Raw genomic sequence first — 19,682 nt, forward strand, 5'->3', positions numbered from 1 at the left:
TCTGTACCTGAAATAATACAAAACTCTGATGATGGGGCTGGAAAGATGCCACTGTGGTTAAGAGCACTGGCTGCTCTTCCAGAGGGCCCAGTGTCAAGTCTCCCACCTGTTTAATTCCAGGCCCTGAGAATCCAAACCCCTCTGATGGCCTCTGCAGGCATCAGGCTAGCACATGGTACACAGATATACATGTAAGCAAAACACCCATACACATTCAAAAAAAGACAAACAAACACACAATCTGAGGCCAATCATCTCGTGAACAGTCACTCTTAAGAAGAGTGCACCTTCTACCCGCCAGACAGCCATACTCTGGGCTTAGTGCAACTGCAAGTATCTTCTTCTGCATGCTCCTTATCTATTTATAGATTCAAGGTGAACTTGGTTGACTTCAAGGCTAGGGTTGTGTTCACTCCAAAGTTCTCTACGTCCATATTCTGTGAGCGTGTGCAAAGTATATGTTTCGGTTCTGCCCATGTGATTATGGACAGCTCATTTTTCTTTGAGAAGATTGTGTTTCCTGAATGCCAGAAAGGACAGTTGAGCTAGAAGTTATGTAAGTTATTGTCCACGGTCATGTTATATTTATGAACAGTGATTATTTTCTTATGCCCAAAACAATGTAGCATGAGGAGAGATGTTCAAAGCCATAAGTAAAGAGAAATTGTGTCACTGGGAAAATTAAACAAAACTCAACCATGGTAAACAGCATAGGTTTCTGAAGGGGACTACTCTCTCCTGGGTCTAGTTTGGGCCAGATTTTGCTTTCTGAATCCATGCTCTTAGACAACCTTGTTTTAGGTAGACTATCATTGTTGATTTCTCAGAGAAATCCCACTGTTACTACACAGAAATAAAACTGTGTAACATTTTGAAGTTCCTGCTTCATCTCTGGTTATATGTGACCCGGAAGGGATTCTTTTTCACATCTCTCAATAATAGATATTTAGATAATCTTACTATCTAAATATGCTTCAGTTTTGTAGTATAGATAATAAATGAATAAATGATTTATTCAACAAATATTTAACAAAAACCTTCTGATATCCCACATCAGTAATAGAAACATTAATAGGACATAGCTCTGGCGATTCATAAAGTCACCAGAAGCTAATGGGGGTGGAAGTTGTCTGCCTTAGTTATCCACTTCTTAGACAGAGCTGTACCATCTAATGTAATCAATATAATACATTATCTTAAAGGAATCTTGGAACTGGCATTTACGTATGCATTCCAACCAACTAAACTATATGAATTGCTTATATATATGATTGGTCTTTGCCATGCAATCTTTTATATGTTTCATACAAGTAACTAAAGCAATGGAGCTTTTGTCCTGATGCGAATAGTCTGTTTTAACCTTGTTTGATAAGTTAACCATTAATAACACATAGCTATGGTGCACCTACCATATGTGGCTAGTGTAAAAAAATGGGTTTTTAATTTTAGCTAATTTCAATTAATTAAAAAAGAATAGCTACTTGTAATTGATTGCAGGGATGGGCAGTGAGACCCTCTATGTGCTCTGCCAGCCATTTGACAGTCACCCAAAGTGATGCCATAGCGTGAGAGGCATGGCTGTCCTATGGAGAAGGGCAGACTTCCTTTAAAAACCAAACAAAAGAGAAGAAAACAATGCTTTTTGCTTTTTAAGCTAAATAGAACCCTTATTAAAAACTAGTCATGTATAATAAATTAACACACATTAGCATAAGACTAGGCTTTAAGCAAGGAAATAATATGGAGGAAGATTTAAAATATAAATATAGAATCACCTACATTTATTATGGTCTCTACTTGCAGTAATTTTCAGCTCTTTCAGCTACTAATTCACTTAATTATAATTTTTCAAGCCTGCCCAGGTCATGTTCGCAATGAACCCTTTGGCTAAGATTCGACCAGTGCATGCTTCTATGAAGTGCAGGCTCTATTCCAGTTCCCTCTGGTCACCTTTGCAATCCCTTGCTTACGGCCTTTGTCTTGCTGCCCCCTCCTGCCCTGCTAGTCTATGCAAAGTGTGGTCTGCCCCTTCATCTCTCCTCCTATTTATTCTCTCTGCCTGGCAGGCCTGCCTATCCTTTCTCCTGCCTGGCTATTGGCCATTTAGCTCTTTATTAGACCAATCAGGTGTTTTATACAGGCAAAGTCACACAGCCTCACAGAGTTAAAGAAATGCAATGTAAAAGAATGCAACACATCTTTGCATCATTAAACAAATATTCCACAGCATTAAAAAAAATGTAGCTCCCAGCACTCGGGAGGCAGAGGCAGGCGGATCTCTGAGTTCGAGGCCAGCCTGGTCTACAAGAGCTAGTTCCAGGACAGGCTCTAGAAACTACAGGGAAACCCTGTCTCGAAAAAAAAAAAAAAAAAAAAAAAAAAAAAAAAAAAAAAAAAAAAAATGTAGCACACCTTTACCTAATATTTTCCAACAGTCGTGTTTTCACTTCTGGGGGCAAATTTTCTGCATCTTAGTGTGCAGATTGTGAATGTGCATTTGGGGTCTTGGTGCATGCAGTGTGCCTGTGTTTTGGTTGCTGTCCTGTGTCTCTGTATGCCTGCCCCTTTCTCATAATTTATAAAGACAAAAAGGCGAGCAGGTAGAGGAAGAAGGGCAGAGCCCATAGATGTGAGCAGAACAGTCTGGACTTTTCCAGGAAGTCTAAGGTTCCCCTCCTACAGCCGCCCCAGCTGACCTCACCCTCATGCTGTCTTAGAGCCCAACAGTGCGAGAAAAGCCGTCTAAAGCCAAATAAGGTGGTGTGTTCTATTTGCGTCTTTGCTTTTGACCTGGTATGCTTCCTTTTAAAGGGAATTATAATCTAATTTTTCATAAGAAAAGCTTTTGAAATATGTATAAACAGAAACTCCATAGTGACTTCCTCGAGTGCAGAATAGCCAAGCTTCCCTTTCTTCTGTCCTTTCCTAGCTTTATAAATCCAGTGTCCTTGAGCTGCAAGTCTAGTCGGCCTTCCTTGCCTCCCCAAACTAGCACAAAACCTTATTCCTTCAAAGTCAACACTTGCAAGAGATGATACACCCACCCCCTTCAGGAAGTGATCAGTCATGGCCTCAACTGAGCTTCTACCAAAAGGACACTCCCGGGGATGTGCCGATACCACACTGCCGGGGAATGGTGCTCTGTCAGACACCACACTGCCCAGGAATGGTGCTCTGTCACCGCACTGCCAGAAAATGACACTATGACACTGGATGCATCTGGCCCTTCCGTCACCTTGTCCAGTCTTTCTGGAGAGACCTCCCACAAGCTCTGTGCCCCTTCTAGAGGAAAAAGGACAGCAGACATGGCTCACTGCATGTTTAAAGTTTAGAGCTGAGCTGTGCCTCCAACAATATATTATGTCAGGAGCACTAGCTCATAACGTTTATTGAGTTTCCTACTAGAGTCTGTCAGCGGAGGCCAGAAAGATTAAGTATGTTACCCAAGATCAACCGACATGGAAGTGGCGGAGCCAGGTGTCGACCCGCACAGTCACAGTCTGAAGCCCCTGACTTTCACTTTTTTCCAGACGGACCTTAAACTACTCACATGGAAGGAGTCGCCGAGGTCCTCACGGTACTAGTGTCCCTTAAGGTGCCCTGTGATGGGTATTTTGGAACCTAGCAGGAGTGAGAAAGAACGCGGTTATCCCTCTTTGGTTCCACATCCTCGCTGATTGCTGTCTTGTCAATTCCATCATCAAAATTACAGCCAGAAAGTCATAAGGACAGACCTTTCCTGCAGGTGCCTACTCTTTACTTCTGTTGTGACTTTTTACCCAAGGACCCCATGAAGTTCAGAAGCATTCAGAGATCAAAACCAAACCAAACATTCCTGGGAGAGCTTAGGCAGTTCATTGTGACAGAAGGAAAGACTCGCACCTGGCGTACAGAGTACACATATCAGTTAGAAGTAGCTTTGTGGCTGTTGTTGCTGATTTTTCTCATCTGGGGAGCAGTAAGATGGTAAAAAGGGGGACCTTTGTCTGAGAATATTTTAATAGCTTTTGCACGTTAAGTACTGGTGCTAGAAGTTTAAAGATCAGCATGCAAGAAAGTGGAACAGCAGCATTTTAATAACCATCTCTTCCGGACAGAGGGTAAGAAAACCCCTCACTTCAATGGCCCAAGACTTTCATCAATTTTCCTTCCTCCTTGTGCACATAATATTCTTTAAAAAAAAAAAGGAAAAGGCTATGAATATGTTATCATCTGAATAAAAGTAAGGAAGATAAATAGGAAAAATATATATGGCAAGAGTTAAAATTTTTTAAAGCATGAGACAGTAAGAAACAAGTATGAAATAAAAATATACTATCCACTTGTAAAGTAATGGCAGGATTAAATTGGCAGGAGAGTGATAAAATTATATTTGAAATACAAAATGAAGGTTAAAAGCAATTAAGGTATGCAAGTATTAAAGAGAACAATAAAAACAAAGTAAACTAAAGTGAGAAGCTAAATAAATACCATCATCAAAGACACAATGGTTTAAAACAACAGCCCAAGTTGTAATAAAATAAAAAAGTCTTACAAAATTGTAAGTTAAAACACAATTAAAAAACAATGATAGAAAATTAACAGGCCAAATTGATACTTACAATTGTAATAATTGCTAACACTAGCTTTTATATGCGAGCACTTTATATGCATAAATTTAATCCATATTTACTTTAAAATGTCAACATTTAAAAAACATAAGCAAAATAGTTTGGAGGCGCATCAGAATAATCCACAAGAAAAGTTGTGAAGGATAGCAAGATGGACCTGCAGGTGTCAATTCCCATTGTTTAATATTTTGTAAAATTCCCACAGGTACCTAATGCAGAATTCTCTTTCTCTTTCTCTCCTGGAGCATCTGGGGGCTATGAATGTCCATTCTCTCCTGGGCCCCAGTGAGGTTGTCCTTGCCTAGAAGCCATCCTCAGTGGTCAAAACTCGCAGTGTGGCTCAGACCTTGTGGCAATTGACAAGCGTGTGATGGAGCTCAGCTTTAGAATGTGGTTCACACTCTTGGGGTGTGCTGGACAGCATCCTGGAGTTGGGATAGAGCCCTTTGCTTACCCATTCCTGTCCTCTCCCTGAACCATGGATTTCTAAAAAGGATCATGCTCCTTGTGTCCCAAAAATGCACCTCATCTGAAACCTGATACTCACCCTGTAGACCAGGCTGGCCTCGAACTCTCCCGAGTGCTGGGATTAAAAGTGTGCACCACCACCGCCCAGCTGAATGCTTTTTAAATGAGTCTAGATGAAGTGGTTATTAACACAAGTTTTGGTAGTGGTGTGATGGTGGGATTTTTTAGAAGAGGTGGTTTTCTGGAATAGGTTTTTAAGACTAGACTATTTGGGGGATGTGGGGTTCAAGACAGGGTTTCTCTGTATAGCCCTGGCTGTCCTAGAACTTGCTCTGGGAACCCGGCTGGCCTTGAACTCACAAAGATCCACCTGCCTCTGTCTCTGCCTCTGCCTCCTCCCCTTCTTTTTTGTTTTTCCTGCCTAAAGCCAGCACAGACATTCATTTGGGTGGTCTAGAATGTCTTCCTACCAGAGCTACTGAGAAAGGCTTCCCCCACCCCCTCCGCCTCCTTTGACCTTTTCTATTTATTTTAGTTTTTACCGTCTTTGACCTCTTGCTCACCCCCATAATTGTACCACAGCATGCTAGAAATCTCTCACAAGGAAGTGGATAATTGTAGCTGCTCTTTCCCTTCTCCATCTTCTCTGTGGGGAAGGTGGTGTCGCTGTGGTTTTGAACTTGCTGCAGAATTCATGCCTTCGCTCATTCCCTCATTCATTCAGCAGATAGGCTCTCGCGGTGTCTTCCTAGTTGGTTTTGGTATTCGGTGCAAAGGAAGAGAAGGAAATAGGCTTGGTGCCCATTCTCTAAGCAGGTTGCCATCTTGTCTCATGAATTTCTGTGTCTGGTACTATTTTTCACGGGAAGGGAGAAAACCATTTAAGTTTTCATAAGTAAGTATTTTTAAGAGAGCCCAGAAATGGCTTGGTGATACTCTCCTTGAAGACTAGAACCTCATTTCATTCAGCTTCTCTTCCTAACCCCTGGGTTTGGTCACAAACTGTGGTGGTTTCTTTGCACCCCCAAGCTGGCCACGTACCAGAGGCCTATCGGAAATGTAGATTTTTTTCCTTTATATGTTTTGTTTAAATCTTGCATGCACTTTTTCTCTCTCCGCCCCCGATTACAAATGACTAGTTAGTGTGGAAAATTAGAGAAAACAAAAAAAAATAGCACAGAATAAAATTACCACTTACTTATGCACTTCAGTCTTCCGGCTCTTATGTGTATGTTTTTATGTGGGTGTAGAAAAGTTACCTGTCATTTTGTAGCCTACTTATTTTCCCAAAAATATGTTATGAATATTTTCCATATTTTCCATATTATTAAACGTTCTTCTCAAACATAACTTTAAATAGTTGCATTGGAACATGTTATAGGGCAGGTCCATAATTCTTTCTATTATTAATAACACAGTGGTAATCCTCCTGGTTTAGAAAATACAATACATATGTTCTGTTATTTCTTTGGGTTAATTTCTGGAAAAAGCATTACTACATCAAAGGATATTAACGTGTCTAAGGCCTATATGATGAATTGTAAGCTTATCTTCTGGAGATTTCTATTCCATTGTCATTCCTACCAGCAGCTTCTAGCTCCTCCAGTTCCCCCGCACCTTCAGCAGTAATGTCTGACAGTTTTTCAGTCTTCGTGAGCTGTTTTGTTTTAATTTGTATCTTTTCGATCAGTGGTGAAGTTGGATTTTTTCCTCCACACTTACTTACTGGCTTTTTACGTGTTCATCTTTCCCTCTCTGACCTAAAGGACTTTCGTACTACAAGGATATTAACTGTCTGCACTTAGCTAACACTTGGAGGGGACAGGTGAAGAACGGAGTCCTGGATCTTTTACTATCTCTGTGGGACCTTGGGGGGGGGGACACTGGTTGAACACTTGTCTCCCTGTAGTCTGAGTTAACTTGACATCTTCTTATAGAATTCTGATCTATTTAATAATTAATTCAGCACTGTAAAATTGAACCTAAAATTGTCCAAATGGACCTAGAGATAGGTTGGTAATTTCAACATTTCTTTGAAGATTTACCTTACACCTATTGTATCTTAAGTCAAATGAGCAAGCCTAGTTCATAGCCGGGTTGAAAAAAATAAGAGCTACATATATTTAAAGGCCTGTTTATTATGACCTCTGCCTGACTTAGGTCAAGGAAGTTCTCCTTTAAAAGACTTGATGCTTTTTCTTATGTGTGCTTCTGGATCCTTCCCCATACGTGTTCTTTGACTATCTATAAGTAGCGCGTTTTTCTAGACTCCTGATCTCGAGTGGCTTACCATCACCCGCTCCGCCTTCTAGTCCCATAGGACTGCATCTAGAAAGGCCAAGACAGAGTCCCCATCCCTCAGGACAGCTGGGCCATTTCCACTGCAAAGATTTCTGTAATTAACTAAGGGGGGGGAGGGTAAATTTCAAAAGCCCAACCCTCTTACTCTTAGATGAGAATCTCGAATAAAAGTAGGTACCTGCTAGCATCCATGGACTATCTCCAGAGCAGAGCTCCCGAGTTTGAAATTGTTGGGTCCATAGATTATTTCAGCAATCAACAGAATTTTTAAAGCACCCCCCCCCCGTAAGTACATCGGGCACAATAGTGCCTAGTGTCCCTCAGCCCTGTCTGCCTGCTTCTTCCCCCTCAGCTTCCCACCATAGCCCACCCCCCACCCTTCTGTTAGCTGTAATGACCCTGCAAACACTAAATGGCATTTGAGTGCATTAAGCAGCAGACTCTCCAGTGACATAGCAATTACGGCTCTGAAATAGATTTGGTGCGTCACGGAAGATAAGGGTTTTGAAAGTTTCTGTTGTGATTATAGCCTGTAACTCCCACAAATAATAGGCTTCAAAATAAGAGGCTGCCAGCGAAGCCTTTGTGGCTTTGTCTCAGTGATGGCACGTAAATTGCTATTAATGTCCTAAGTGTACTTGAATATGCCAGTCTTTGGGATGTGGAGTTGGCTCAGTGTCTCTCTTTACACGGCATGTCATTGTTGGTCTGATAATCTGGGGTAATTGCTGTCTCTTGGATGGTCAGGAAAGTGTAAGAGGTTTGGCTTCCTGTGTGACAGTAAATAGCCTCAAGATTTACAGGACGAGGGCACATTCAGAGGCCAGGCTGTGTGTGTTCCCTGTTTAGCCACCATCACCACAGTGATGCATGTACTATATCTGTGTGTACCCCAAGTAAACAATACTCCTGGCTGCAAAGCTCAAGCCAAATCAAAGGGTACAAAAACTCAATGAAGAATTCTGTCCAATATGGGATCAGTCAATTGGATAGTTTATCCCAAAAGTTAAAAAAAAGAAAGGTTTTGCTTGGATTCCCTAGATTTGGCTATATCAGTAAACATTGTCTTACATACCTACTGTTTTTCATTATAAGTAGGGGCATTTGTCTGTGTGTGTATGTGTGTGCTCTCTGGATGTCATGAGTAATTTCTGAACCTGTTTTAGTGGCACTTGAATATCAGGATATGTGGAAAGTGTGTGTTTTTTGACCACTGTATCCGTGTGTGTGTGTGTGTGTGTGTGTGTATTTTAGTTTGTGAAGCTTGAGGATAGACAATGTTTATTCAGATATAAATACAGTTCTCTACGCCAAGACATCTCTATTTAGCTGAATCAAGCTGAGCTTATTTTTCTTTGCCAGACATCAGGATAATCTTTGAAAAGTTAAATAAGCACTGGCGTTTAAGTTTTAACCTCCTGTTTACTATATAGTTAGCCTCGGGACCCCTGTGTATCTGTGGGACACAGAACCTTTTGTGTGATGGCTTTACTTGTACTTTTAATAGGAGTGAGAAAGCAATCCATCCTAGAACTGAAACTGTCCACTGCCACATTCTGTGTGAGCCACAAAACAGTACAATGGGCTTCGACCTCTTTCTCCTGTGCCTTATATAGCAGTATTAATTCTGGACCTTCAATTATAGATGAATTTAGAAAAAAGCCATAGTCCGCCAGGGGCTAGGGAGCACTAAAGCAGATCGTGGCCTGGGAGTTGATCTCAAGCGTGCTGCACGAGGGTGCTGGTGGCATGCTACACTGGAGGGCAGCTGCAGCTGGTACTCATCCGGTACCCTGCAGACAACAGACAGAGGCTGAGGGAGTTCCTTGCCGTGAAAGAGTTTGTTCACACAAGTTGGATTTACTGTCTGACTGCACATTGACAATATGAGATCAACCATATTAACTGGCGAGGGGTGATACAGTTTAGTGGTGGCTCCTCCGAGCCCTGCCACAGAGCCATGGAGAGTGTATGCCATCTAGTACCAAGGTGAACTGCAGGCAAGCGGTAGAAGAACTGAGAATGGCCTGGCCTTTCCAAGGCTGGTCTTGTAGTTTGTATGTTTTAGCATTTACTCAGTAGCCAATATTTCCAGAAGGCAATTCACAAGCATGAGTTACCTGTCTTAACTCTGGGTGTCACAATCTAAATATGGTGACTCTACATTGGTACCCAGCCTCAGCTCCCAACATCTGAAGTATCCAAAATATTAACTCATATTGGGGACTAAGTTTGGTCAACTCAGTTCCTGAGTTTTAGTGTTCTCTCCTGAGGAGTAAAAATGAATTTGTATTGATTTACGGGCCGTTATGTATTTGTGGTCCTGAATAAACAAATTATCCATCCTTCATAGCTTTGTAGCCATGGTGGGCTCCAGCAGCCAAGGTCCCATCTTCTCAGGCTTAGGATACTAGGGAAGCTTTCAAAGCATCAGGCCTTCATCCATTCAACATAGGCACTTCCTGAGAAGCTACTGCATTAGGCATGCTCCGTGTCTTCAAATGCCTTCCTTCTTGTTCCATTGCCTACCATCTCACTGACGAGCTATGTCAAAGCAATGGTGAGATCAGGTCTTGGAGTGAGACCCAATTCTAAGATCAAGTTAGCATCTTAATCTTTAAGGAACTTCGGACACTAAGCAGAACTGATTTGGTGAGGAGATCTTCTCAGCCACACAGGAATTCCTGTACAAGGGTTCTTACATGCAAGGTCAGGCTAAGCTAGTCAACAGAACTGATGCTGAGCCACTTAAGGTTCCAGGAAATTCCCAAAGGAGGCTGCCTAATCTAGCAGATAAAAATATTATCAAGCAACAACAATAATAAAACTGGATTTTTTTCTTAAATCCATATTTGGCATCTGTAGGGGTATTCTATGTTGGGTATGCCACCTTCATTCCTATATCCTAAATAGAAGCTGGTTTGGGGGTTTATTCCTAAAAAGAGAAAAGATGGGGTGGGGGCATTTCAGAGCTAAGTCTGCACATTTTAGAGCTTTCACCATCTCAAAGTGGTGACCCTGAAGCTTTCTGGATTCTAGGTAGGAAGAGTACCTTCTCCTTCTCCTTAGTCTTTCTGCAGACTGCCACTTCTTGAGATTGTGTGTGAGGCCATGGTGCAATATCCTTCTCAACTGTTCTCCCTAAAAACAAAGTAACATCATGGAAATGTTAATCACAGAGAACTGTTTGCAATAAGCTGTCTCCCTGGTGGCAATTTAGTCAGGAAAGGAAAGGTTACCGCCTGCATACAGATTTACATAGACACTAGACCCATTCCTTCTTGGTATTTTGAATTTTTTTTTCTTTTAAGAAAAAGATTTATTTGGGAAGGAGGAGTCCAGGAGAGTGACTGCATCTCCAGAGTGGGAAAGGACATCCAGCAACTGAACAGGCAGAGGGGCTTACATAGAGCTTCCATTTTGTTTAGGGATTGGTTAGTTTCCTTGTTGAGGGACTGGTTGGTTTTGTTAGTCAGGGGCAGAATTGACTCTGGTTTTAGGACCAAACTGTGTTTCTTTCACTGGCTCTTTTTAGCTTCTTAGATTTAGTTTTGGAGCCAAGGTGTATGTACATTATTGCTTCTGTATAGTCAGACTGAACCGTGGAGCTCAGAGACCTGATACTCCATGTCTTCCCTTGATGGAGAATGGAGAATGCTATGGTATCCCAACATGCTTGTTTATGTCTTCCTGTGTTCTCTTCAAGAGATGTCTATCACAATTTGTGATGTGCCAGACAGTGTGATAGGTTCTCTGAAGGCAGAGACATATTTCATGGACTTGCTCCTGTGCTTTGATAAATGGCAGCGGGGGAGGGTCTTGTGAAGGAATAGGAATACATGCAGTGTGGTGGAATAGGTGGGGTGGTCAGGTGTTTCCTGAGCCTTGAGGAGCCTGGTGGAGAAATGGGCACTGCAAAGGAATGGAGTTGCAAGGATAATTAAATTTGGTCTTGCATGGAGCTCCTACCTAAATGAGCATCACTGGGTGCTTGAGAGCACTGTATTCAAGGAGAAGGAAGTGGGGCTGCTCTGTTACGGGAATTCCTAAGGAGCCAGAGATGGTTGAAGTCGTAAATGAGAGTGTTGGCTTGGGAATAAACACAATCAAAGATGCTGTAGACTTGATGAGAACATTGAACCTCATCTAGAAGCCAATGGAGTCGGTACAGGTTTACCCTGGGTGGTGATATGATCAAAATTACATTTTTGAGAGATCCCTTTGGGGCAACTAGAGATGAGATTGGAGGAGCGCCAGGCTGGGCCCAGATCTGTTTCCCATTGTAAATTTTCCTGGGAAATTTTAAACTAGAGGATGACCCCTAGGGGACTTTCCAGTCACATTTTTACATTCCAAAGCCTCTCTTGGTGAGCACTCACAGGGTTATCTTGGGAAAGCACATTAGGAAAATATTGTTCTTCTAGCATGATAGGAAAATAATAAATTAGGTCATGCATAGAGACACACCTATAGTCCCAATGCTTGGGAACCAGAGATAAGAGGGTCACAAGTCTGAAGCTAACCTGGGCTACACAGTGGAACTCTATACACATCTGAGAGAAGAAAAGAGGAGGAGGAAGAAGCAGAAGAGGCAAATAAGGAAGGGAAAGAAAAAAAAGAAGAGAGATTAAGATTGCAGATCGTGGCATAGCGTCTATGTGAACTGATGGTCTGGCATATGTGGGAGCTGTGTGTGAGCATGCGTACATGTGTGTGTGTACCCCACATGCAGCCAGAGGAGGAAAAATGATGCTTCCATCTTCTTGTGCTTCCTCGTTGGCTCACCAGCCTGGGTGATTGAGGGCCTGGAGCACGTACACCTCTTCGTCCATGCTGAAGGCATCTCTGGTAATGGCATCTGGCCCGTATGCAGATGTAGCTTAACTTGGTGCTGACATCAGCCAGTTTGTAGCACCTCAGCGTATTTCTGGGTTGCAAATGAGAGTTTCTTAGTGCCAGGCTCGCTTGGGCTGTCACATCAGGTGATGAATTCTCTGCATCAACGGCATGCTGCTAAGGTAAGTGCAGAGGAAGAGCGGGGAGGAGAGGAGACAGGACAGGCGCTGCTTAGCCCAGCAGCCTTTGCTTTCCACTAAAGGGGCTGAAGAGACTGCCAAAGCCAGGGAGAGGCCACTGACTGCTGGGCCCTGTTCTGGTTCAAGGAAAGAAGCAGAGAAGAAAGAAATAGAGGCTTTGATCGCAATTGCCCTGGTCTTGACTTAGGAGCTGATCCCTCTCTCTCTTCAGATAGTCATGCTTGGTCTATAAGTATGCGTCTAGCAAAATCTGTTGTGTATCAGATTCTGAGCCAGGTTCATCAGATTGGGCCATATAGTAGATTCACTTTGTTTCGAGCACTTTGGTCCAGTAATAGCTTTCATTTGTGTTTTGAAGATCTATAATTTTTCTCACTTTGAGAAACTGCTACATTTAGTTCCAATATTATACCTTATCTTTCCCCCTCTGTAAGGTTCTAGGTGGAACCTTTTCTGTGACCTTTAGGCGTCCTCAAATGACATTAAAAGTGAGGTTGGGTCTTGCTTCACCACCACGTGGAGATGATTCTCTCAGGAGGAATGTTTTCAGAACCGAAAAGGACTAAGTCCTCACGGGTGCTTTCCGAGGTTAACACTGGGTGGTGTCCATTATGAAGGACAGTATGCGACAGACAGTGAAGGGAGAGACTCGGGTGCAGAGAAAACACAGAGTCTCGGTTCCTGCCTCCTTCGTGCCGCTGCTAATGAGAGCATCCTTTTCTCTCACTACGCCCAGATAATAAACACACAAAGGCAGAGCTTTCTGCTTAATATTCACCCTCAGTCAGGGAAGAGGGGGAGAATTGCTCCCGAGGGTTAACGTGGCAGTAAGCGAGGTCAGCTGTTTCCCAAGATGGCACAGCCTCTGAAGGTCTTACGTTAAAGCTGGAATGATACCTCGGAAGCAGCCTCAGTGATTTACGGGAAAGACACTGCAGTCGGGTTTGCTTGCCGCTTCTGAGCTAGCTGTTTCCAGCGGCTACAGCAGCAGGCAGTACTGTGCTATACAAAGCACTGACAGAGGAGGGAATTCTCCCGGGTCTTCCCGCACCATGGCACCATGGCTATCTGACTTGGACCTCCCATGCTACTGTCTCCTAAATTTGACAAGAAATAGGGGATCATAGTTGATATATCCTTGGGAAAGGTGACACGGTTTTGTTTCAGGTCACAAGGTTTTCCTGGAATATGGGTTTGGGATTAATATGGAATGGTGATTGCCAAATCTAAGGGGCACATGTCAATGTGTGTGTCCATTCTTGGGCTTCTGGATGGAAAAGGGAGTTGTGGTGTTTTGTTTTGTTTTTATAAAGCTAGAAGGTTTAATGTATGTATTTATTTGGAGTACAGGTTTCATATATTCTCCTTCCCTGGTCCAACAGGCATATTTAAAATACTTGTTTTGATATTTAGTTGAACTAATCCTTGTTCACCATCTTTGAGTCTCCTGTACCCACCCCACCTCCCACATCAAATACTGGCCTGAGAAAATAGCATTTTTAAGGAAAGTGATAATTCAACGAGACAAATCTCAGTATTTCTGAGCAATGTAGAATTCCAGCCTTTCCTTTCAAATCACAGTACGGTTAATATTCTCTCTTGAATACTTCATCAGGGGCCCCACTTCGAGTGCTTTAATGAAGTTATAGCACGGTTAAGTGAGATGGTGATGGTCATCTCACACTGCCCTGTGGCACATGCCATGATGCCGTGCTAATTGCTTTCCTAGGATTTCCTTCTCATGCCAGAACAATCTTAAGGTGGCTTTTCTTTTTTCCTAGCGTTGTACTCTGTCTGGTGGTGTTGTGCTTAAATATCTATTATCACTTTCACCAAAGATCCCCTACTATTCAGCCAGCACACATACAAAGGACTGCCTACTCCCTTTCATCCCCATGCAAGCCACAACACATTTCCTTGCCTGCCTCCTTGCCTACCTGCCTGTCTGTCTGTCTGTCTGTCTGTCTCATCTATCTATCTATCTATCTATCTATCTATCTATCTATCTATCTATCTATCTATCTATCTGTCTGTCTGTCTATCAAAATATCAAGTAAGCATACACCTATGAAATTATTAAGCTAGACAGATATCAAAGTGCTGACAGTAATTATCTCTGAGTAGTAGATTATGGGTGTTAAATACTGTGTCTTTTAAGCTTGTCTTTTCTAAATATTATTGATAAGCAGACCCTATTTTTTAAGGAAAAAGATTAATAGCATTAAAATATTTTCTTGTAGAAAAAGAAGTATAGTCACTATTCTCAACCAGCCAAAATGACACCAGAATGCATATGCCCTTAGTTGGGTGGGAAGCAGAGGCACCATCTCCCCATGACAACCTGTACTAGGAATCTGAATCTATTCTGTTTCCAATATGGATTTTACTGTCAAGTCTTTGCCCCTGGAGCATGAAAAGACCTCATGTTATGACAGGATTCTTATACCTTAACTGTTCTCAGTGGACTGTCCCAAACACACACAAGTGAGAGAGGTTCTCCAGCAGTGAGAACAACCATCTGATAGATTAGGAGGTTAGAGGTTTGAGCTCAGAGCAGTCATTCATGGGCCTGAGGTTGGGGAGGCGTGTTCTTCTTGGAACTGCCTGGGATAAACCACTTACTATCCACATCTTTCCCTTGTTACGGGTTTGATAAAACCTACCCTATGCTAAAATGACAGGTGGAAGCTGTTTTGAATGAAAGATCTGGCTTTCCTGGAAAAGTGGGAGCATCATTGTGTGAGCCAATGGCCAAGGAAGCCAAGTTGAGGAAAGAGGGCAGAGAAGAAGCTGACTTCAAGTTAAGATCTGCATTGCATCTCAGTCAGGGACCAGATTTCTCTCGCATCTTAGCCACTTTGTGAAAGAGATGAAACCAGACACCTGTTTATAAAGAGCACGCAGACATTCACCCTTCTTATTACTCTGGAGCTGCTAGCATTATAGCGGTGCCCCTCCCGGATGTGAATGATAATGTCTGCCCATCTACTCCAGAGTTTCCAAGGAATAAAACAAAAGGACAGATGATAGAGACTATTATTACCAGGGTAAGACGTGGTCTATTTGACCTTACTACCCACGGTTAAGGTAAATTGCTTCCAAGAATACAGTGTTTGGGGCAGGAGACACATTTTAGTGCAATGACCTCAAATGTCGATATCAGTCATGTACCGTGAATTAACTGTCATAGAAAAAGTCAGTCTTGAACTTTCTTGTTTCTGTTCTATTTTGTGAAAAGACTGTCCACTTCACAAACCCTTCAGAACAGTTCCTTAGGTTGGAGCTAAGTGCCTGGTACAAATGGCCACCAAGGGCCCCCTTGGGCTTACAAGTTCCTCATTTCTGCTGCCACTCTGGTGCTTCCCACAGTGGTGGCCATGATGAATGGCTCAAATAGCCTTCTTAAGGGTCACCTCATAAGTTTGTCTCCTCTGCAGAGTATATTTATTCTGAACGTTCCAACAAGACACAACATTGCCCTTGTGGAAGCGCTCACATTCTTCTCTTTCTTGTTCCTTCTTTTTTAATTGAGAAAAAATGTGCAATATGTAGTAAGAGGAGCAGGCCACGTCCCACTGCCCAGCTAGCTTAACCCCTGAAATAACCACATGAAAATTGTATTAATTAAATTACTGCCTGGGCTATTATCTCTGGCCTCTTATTGGCTAACTCTCACATGTTGATTCAACCAAGTTATAATGATCTGTATGTCACCACGAGGTCGTGGCTTACCAGGAAAGTTGTCTGACCTGGCAACTCCATGGCGGCTCTCTCCATCTGCCTTCTTCCTCCCAGCATTCAGTTCTGTCTTCCCTGCCTATCTAAGTTCTGCCTTATCAAAAGGCCAAGGCAGTTTTCTTTATTCAACCAATGAAAGCAACACAAATACAGAAGGACCTCCTACACCAGCAATATATTCTGATCATGTTTTCCCCTCTCCCAGATCCTCCACCACTTCCTACCTACCCAACCAGTAACACATACTTTCTTTATCTCTCTCTCTTTGAATAACAGAATCCTTTCCCCCTCCCCCCCACACACAAATACACACAAATTAGAAACAAAATACAAGCAAAAGAACAATAACAATAAAAACCCAAACAGAAATATATATATATATATATATATATATATATATATATATATATATATATGACAAAAAATTCTCCAAAAATACCATTGAGTTAGTCTTGTGTTGGCCTTCTATTGTTAGGCTTGGGGAGTCTACCCTTTAGTGTGGTTAATGTGCCCAGTGAGACTCCATTGAAGAAGACTAATTTTTCATTTGCAAGCAGGTATCAATTGCAGATAACTTCTTGGTTAGGGGTGGGGAGTCATGTCTATTTCTTCCTCGCAGTGTGGGAACCCCATCTGACTTGAACCTGTACAGGCCCTGTGGGTATTGCCACATGCTTTCACATGTACATCGGTCCCGCTGTATCTGGAGGACACTGCTTCCCTAGTGATCCACCACATCTGGCTTTTACAATCTTTCCGCCTCATCTTTCACACAGGCTGTGAGCCTTTGTGCGGAGGAGTAGGTGAAGACATCCCATTTCAGACCGAATGTTCCAAAATCTCTCACTCTCTGTACTCTGTCCAAGTTTGGGGTCTATGCATTAGTTTCTATCTACTGCAAGAAGAAGCTTCTCTGATGACGAATGAGCAAGGCCCTGATGTATAGGTATAGGAAAATGTCATAAGGAATCATTCCGTTGCTATGTTTCTTTAGCAAAACAATAGTATTTGGTTTCTCCCTAGGTCCATGTCCTATCCAGTCTCAGGTTCTTGGCCACCCCAGCAGGGTCAAGCATGTCTTCCATCTCATGGAGTAGGCCTTAAATCCCATCAGAGTAACTGGTTACTCTCACATTGGTGTTGCTATTGCACCAGCGTATCTTACAGGCAGGTCACTAATGTAGGTCACGGGTTAGCTGGATGGATGATTACCTTTCTCCCTTGGTAACATGCAGTGTACCTTCCAGTTTTGCATATACTAGTCAGTGGGAGTGAAGCCTCCAGTTAGACACCAACCCAATTTCTCGGTATCTGAGGAGATAGATGATCATCGTCTTCATCTACAGGACCTTATCATCAGTTTGTGGAGAGCAACCAGTATCCTTGGCAACATCCTGAGATGTTTGGGGGATTTCCATGGGGCCCTTTTGGCCAATGATTTAAGTGGATGTAATCTGTTCCTGGCACTGGAGGTTTCCCTTTGTGGCATAAGATGTCTAGTTGGGGCCTTGTCTCCTCATTATTTGGTGACTCCATTTATATTTCTTCATGTATGTATATAATTTAGTGAGCTTCTTTAGTTTCAAGTTTTCATATGGTCCCTCAAATGGCCCTTAATGTTATTTGTCCCTCCCCATATTCCGTCCCTTGCTCGTCTCTTCCATCCCTCTTCCAATTTAATCCTCCCGCTCCAGTCTCCCCCCCCCTCTCTTCATAACAATATATCCTGCTAAGTACATTAGTTCCCAATGCTCCAGCAAAACATTGCCCTCATGGAAGTCCTCACCTTCTTAACAACAGGATCCACTGTTGATTAGGCTCCGTCTTGAATTATAAATCATCTACAGTCTTGTCTTAGCCCCTTTCTTGAGTACATGAACTATACTCACTCATCACTATGGACCAAAGAGATTCTAGACCCTGGCATCAGGACACACAGAGCCAGGAAAAACTTAAGCATCTAGGCCATCCTTCTTATTCCTCAGAGGGGAAACCAAAGCCAGCCATGTTTAGGAGCTTTACCCTCATCAATGGCTCGTTATTGCCAAGATTAGAACCAAAACAACCCTCTGGTCTCATGACTAAAAGACAGTTGTTTCTCCATAGATAGCTGGAACCGAACTGCATACTCTTGGAGAACTACAAACACATCACACAGTGGGAAGTGTCAGCACTGGATTCAAAGGCTCACTGGGAGAAAGAATTTATCTGAGGGTGGGCGGACTATTATCATCCACAGCGCCATGAGCCCATTTTATGGGTGTCCCCATGTGCCAGGTGCCAGTCCCTTTCACAAGTTGCCTGATTGTCATTGTCTGCTCAAAACGGCCACCTGATCACAGAGGACTGACTTCTCTCCCTTTTTCCCTTCTAGGCTAATGGAGGTTGGCAGGACGCTACTACCCCTTCATCAGTGACCTCCCCTACAGAAGGCCCTGGCAGTGTTCACTCTGACACCTCCAACTGATCTCCCAGCAATCGCATCCCGGCTGACCCTGTGCCGCAGTTGGGGCAGGGGCAGGAGGGAGGGTTTCTCTCCCAACGCTGAAGCGGTCAGACTGGAGGTCGAAGCAATCAGCAAACACAATAAGAGTCTCCTTCTCTTCTCTTCTTTGGGATGCTATTTCAGCCAATCTGGACACTTCTTTATACTCTCTTCCCTTTTTTTTTCTGGGTAGAAGCCACCCTCCCCTGCCTCCAGCTCTCAGACTGGTTTCTGTCATTTTCCCTGGCCCTGTCCTCTGTTCTAGACTCTCCAGGTTCCTGCCCTCTATTATATCGCTGAAGGATATTTTCAACAATTAGAGGAATTTAAAAAGAAAAAAAAAAGCCAATTACAAAGAAAACAATAAACGTATTTGTATGTTTTCATGCTGGTGGTTTGAGGAGCCAAATTTACCTCACTCAGAGCCCTCACCCCTATGTTGACAGGCAATCCTTCTGTCTCTCTTGTTATTCTCACTACCTCTTAGCAGGAATACACCACACTGCCCTACTCATTCCAGGCCACTCTGTCTCCATTTGCCCCTTCTTTCTGGGAACAATCCCAGTTTCTTTCTCTTCTTTCTGGCCCCAGGTATTTGCTGGGGACTACCATAGCTGGCCTTCGAAAGGTGCCACAAGTCCCAGTGTAGCTCTGTCAGATCAAATCCCAGGAAGGAAGCCAGGCGGGGGTGGGGACAGGGCACACAGGATTTCTACCAGCTTTCCCATCTTCTTAGGAACAGTTCTTGGTCTCAGAGGCACAGTCCGTAGAAACCATTCAACACTTGGGCAGCAATGTTCCAAACCTCATGCAAGCCGGCTCTAAGAGAGCTATCCTGATGGCTGCATCCATAAAGAGTGAAGGCATCTCATCCTGAAAGGCTTCACTGTCCCTTCCTAGACACGCGCACACATATGTAACACACAGGTGGACCCACACACAACCTGACACCTTTGCTGGGCAGGATGCTACTCCCTTCCATCAGTGACCTCCCCTCCAGAAAGCCCTGGCAATGTTCACGCTCATGCCTCCAACTGATCTCCC

At 43.1% G+C, this 19,682-nt stretch overlaps 1 protein-coding gene across 2 annotated transcripts in view; it reads left to right on the forward strand.

Moving 5' to 3' along the window:
* Pbx1 (PBX homeobox 1) overlaps window positions 1-19,088 on the forward strand; it is a 278,889-nt gene extending 259,801 nt beyond the window's left edge. For both annotated transcript variants that reach the window (XM_038350041.1, XM_038350042.1), the window contains one exon: window positions 18,528-19,088. In XM_038350041.1, coding sequence (XP_038205969.1) covers window positions 18,528-18,620 — 93 coding nt within the window. In that variant the 3' untranslated portion in view covers window positions 18,621-19,088. The remainder of the gene's footprint in view (window positions 1-18,527) is intronic.
* The last annotated feature ends 594 nt before the right edge of the window (window positions 19,089-19,682 follow it).

The sequence above is a fragment of the Arvicola amphibius genome, chromosome 12 (assembly GCF_903992535.2).
Source record: "Arvicola amphibius chromosome 12, mArvAmp1.2, whole genome shotgun sequence".
NCBI classification, from domain to species: domain Eukaryota; kingdom Metazoa; phylum Chordata; class Mammalia; order Rodentia; family Cricetidae; genus Arvicola; species Arvicola amphibius.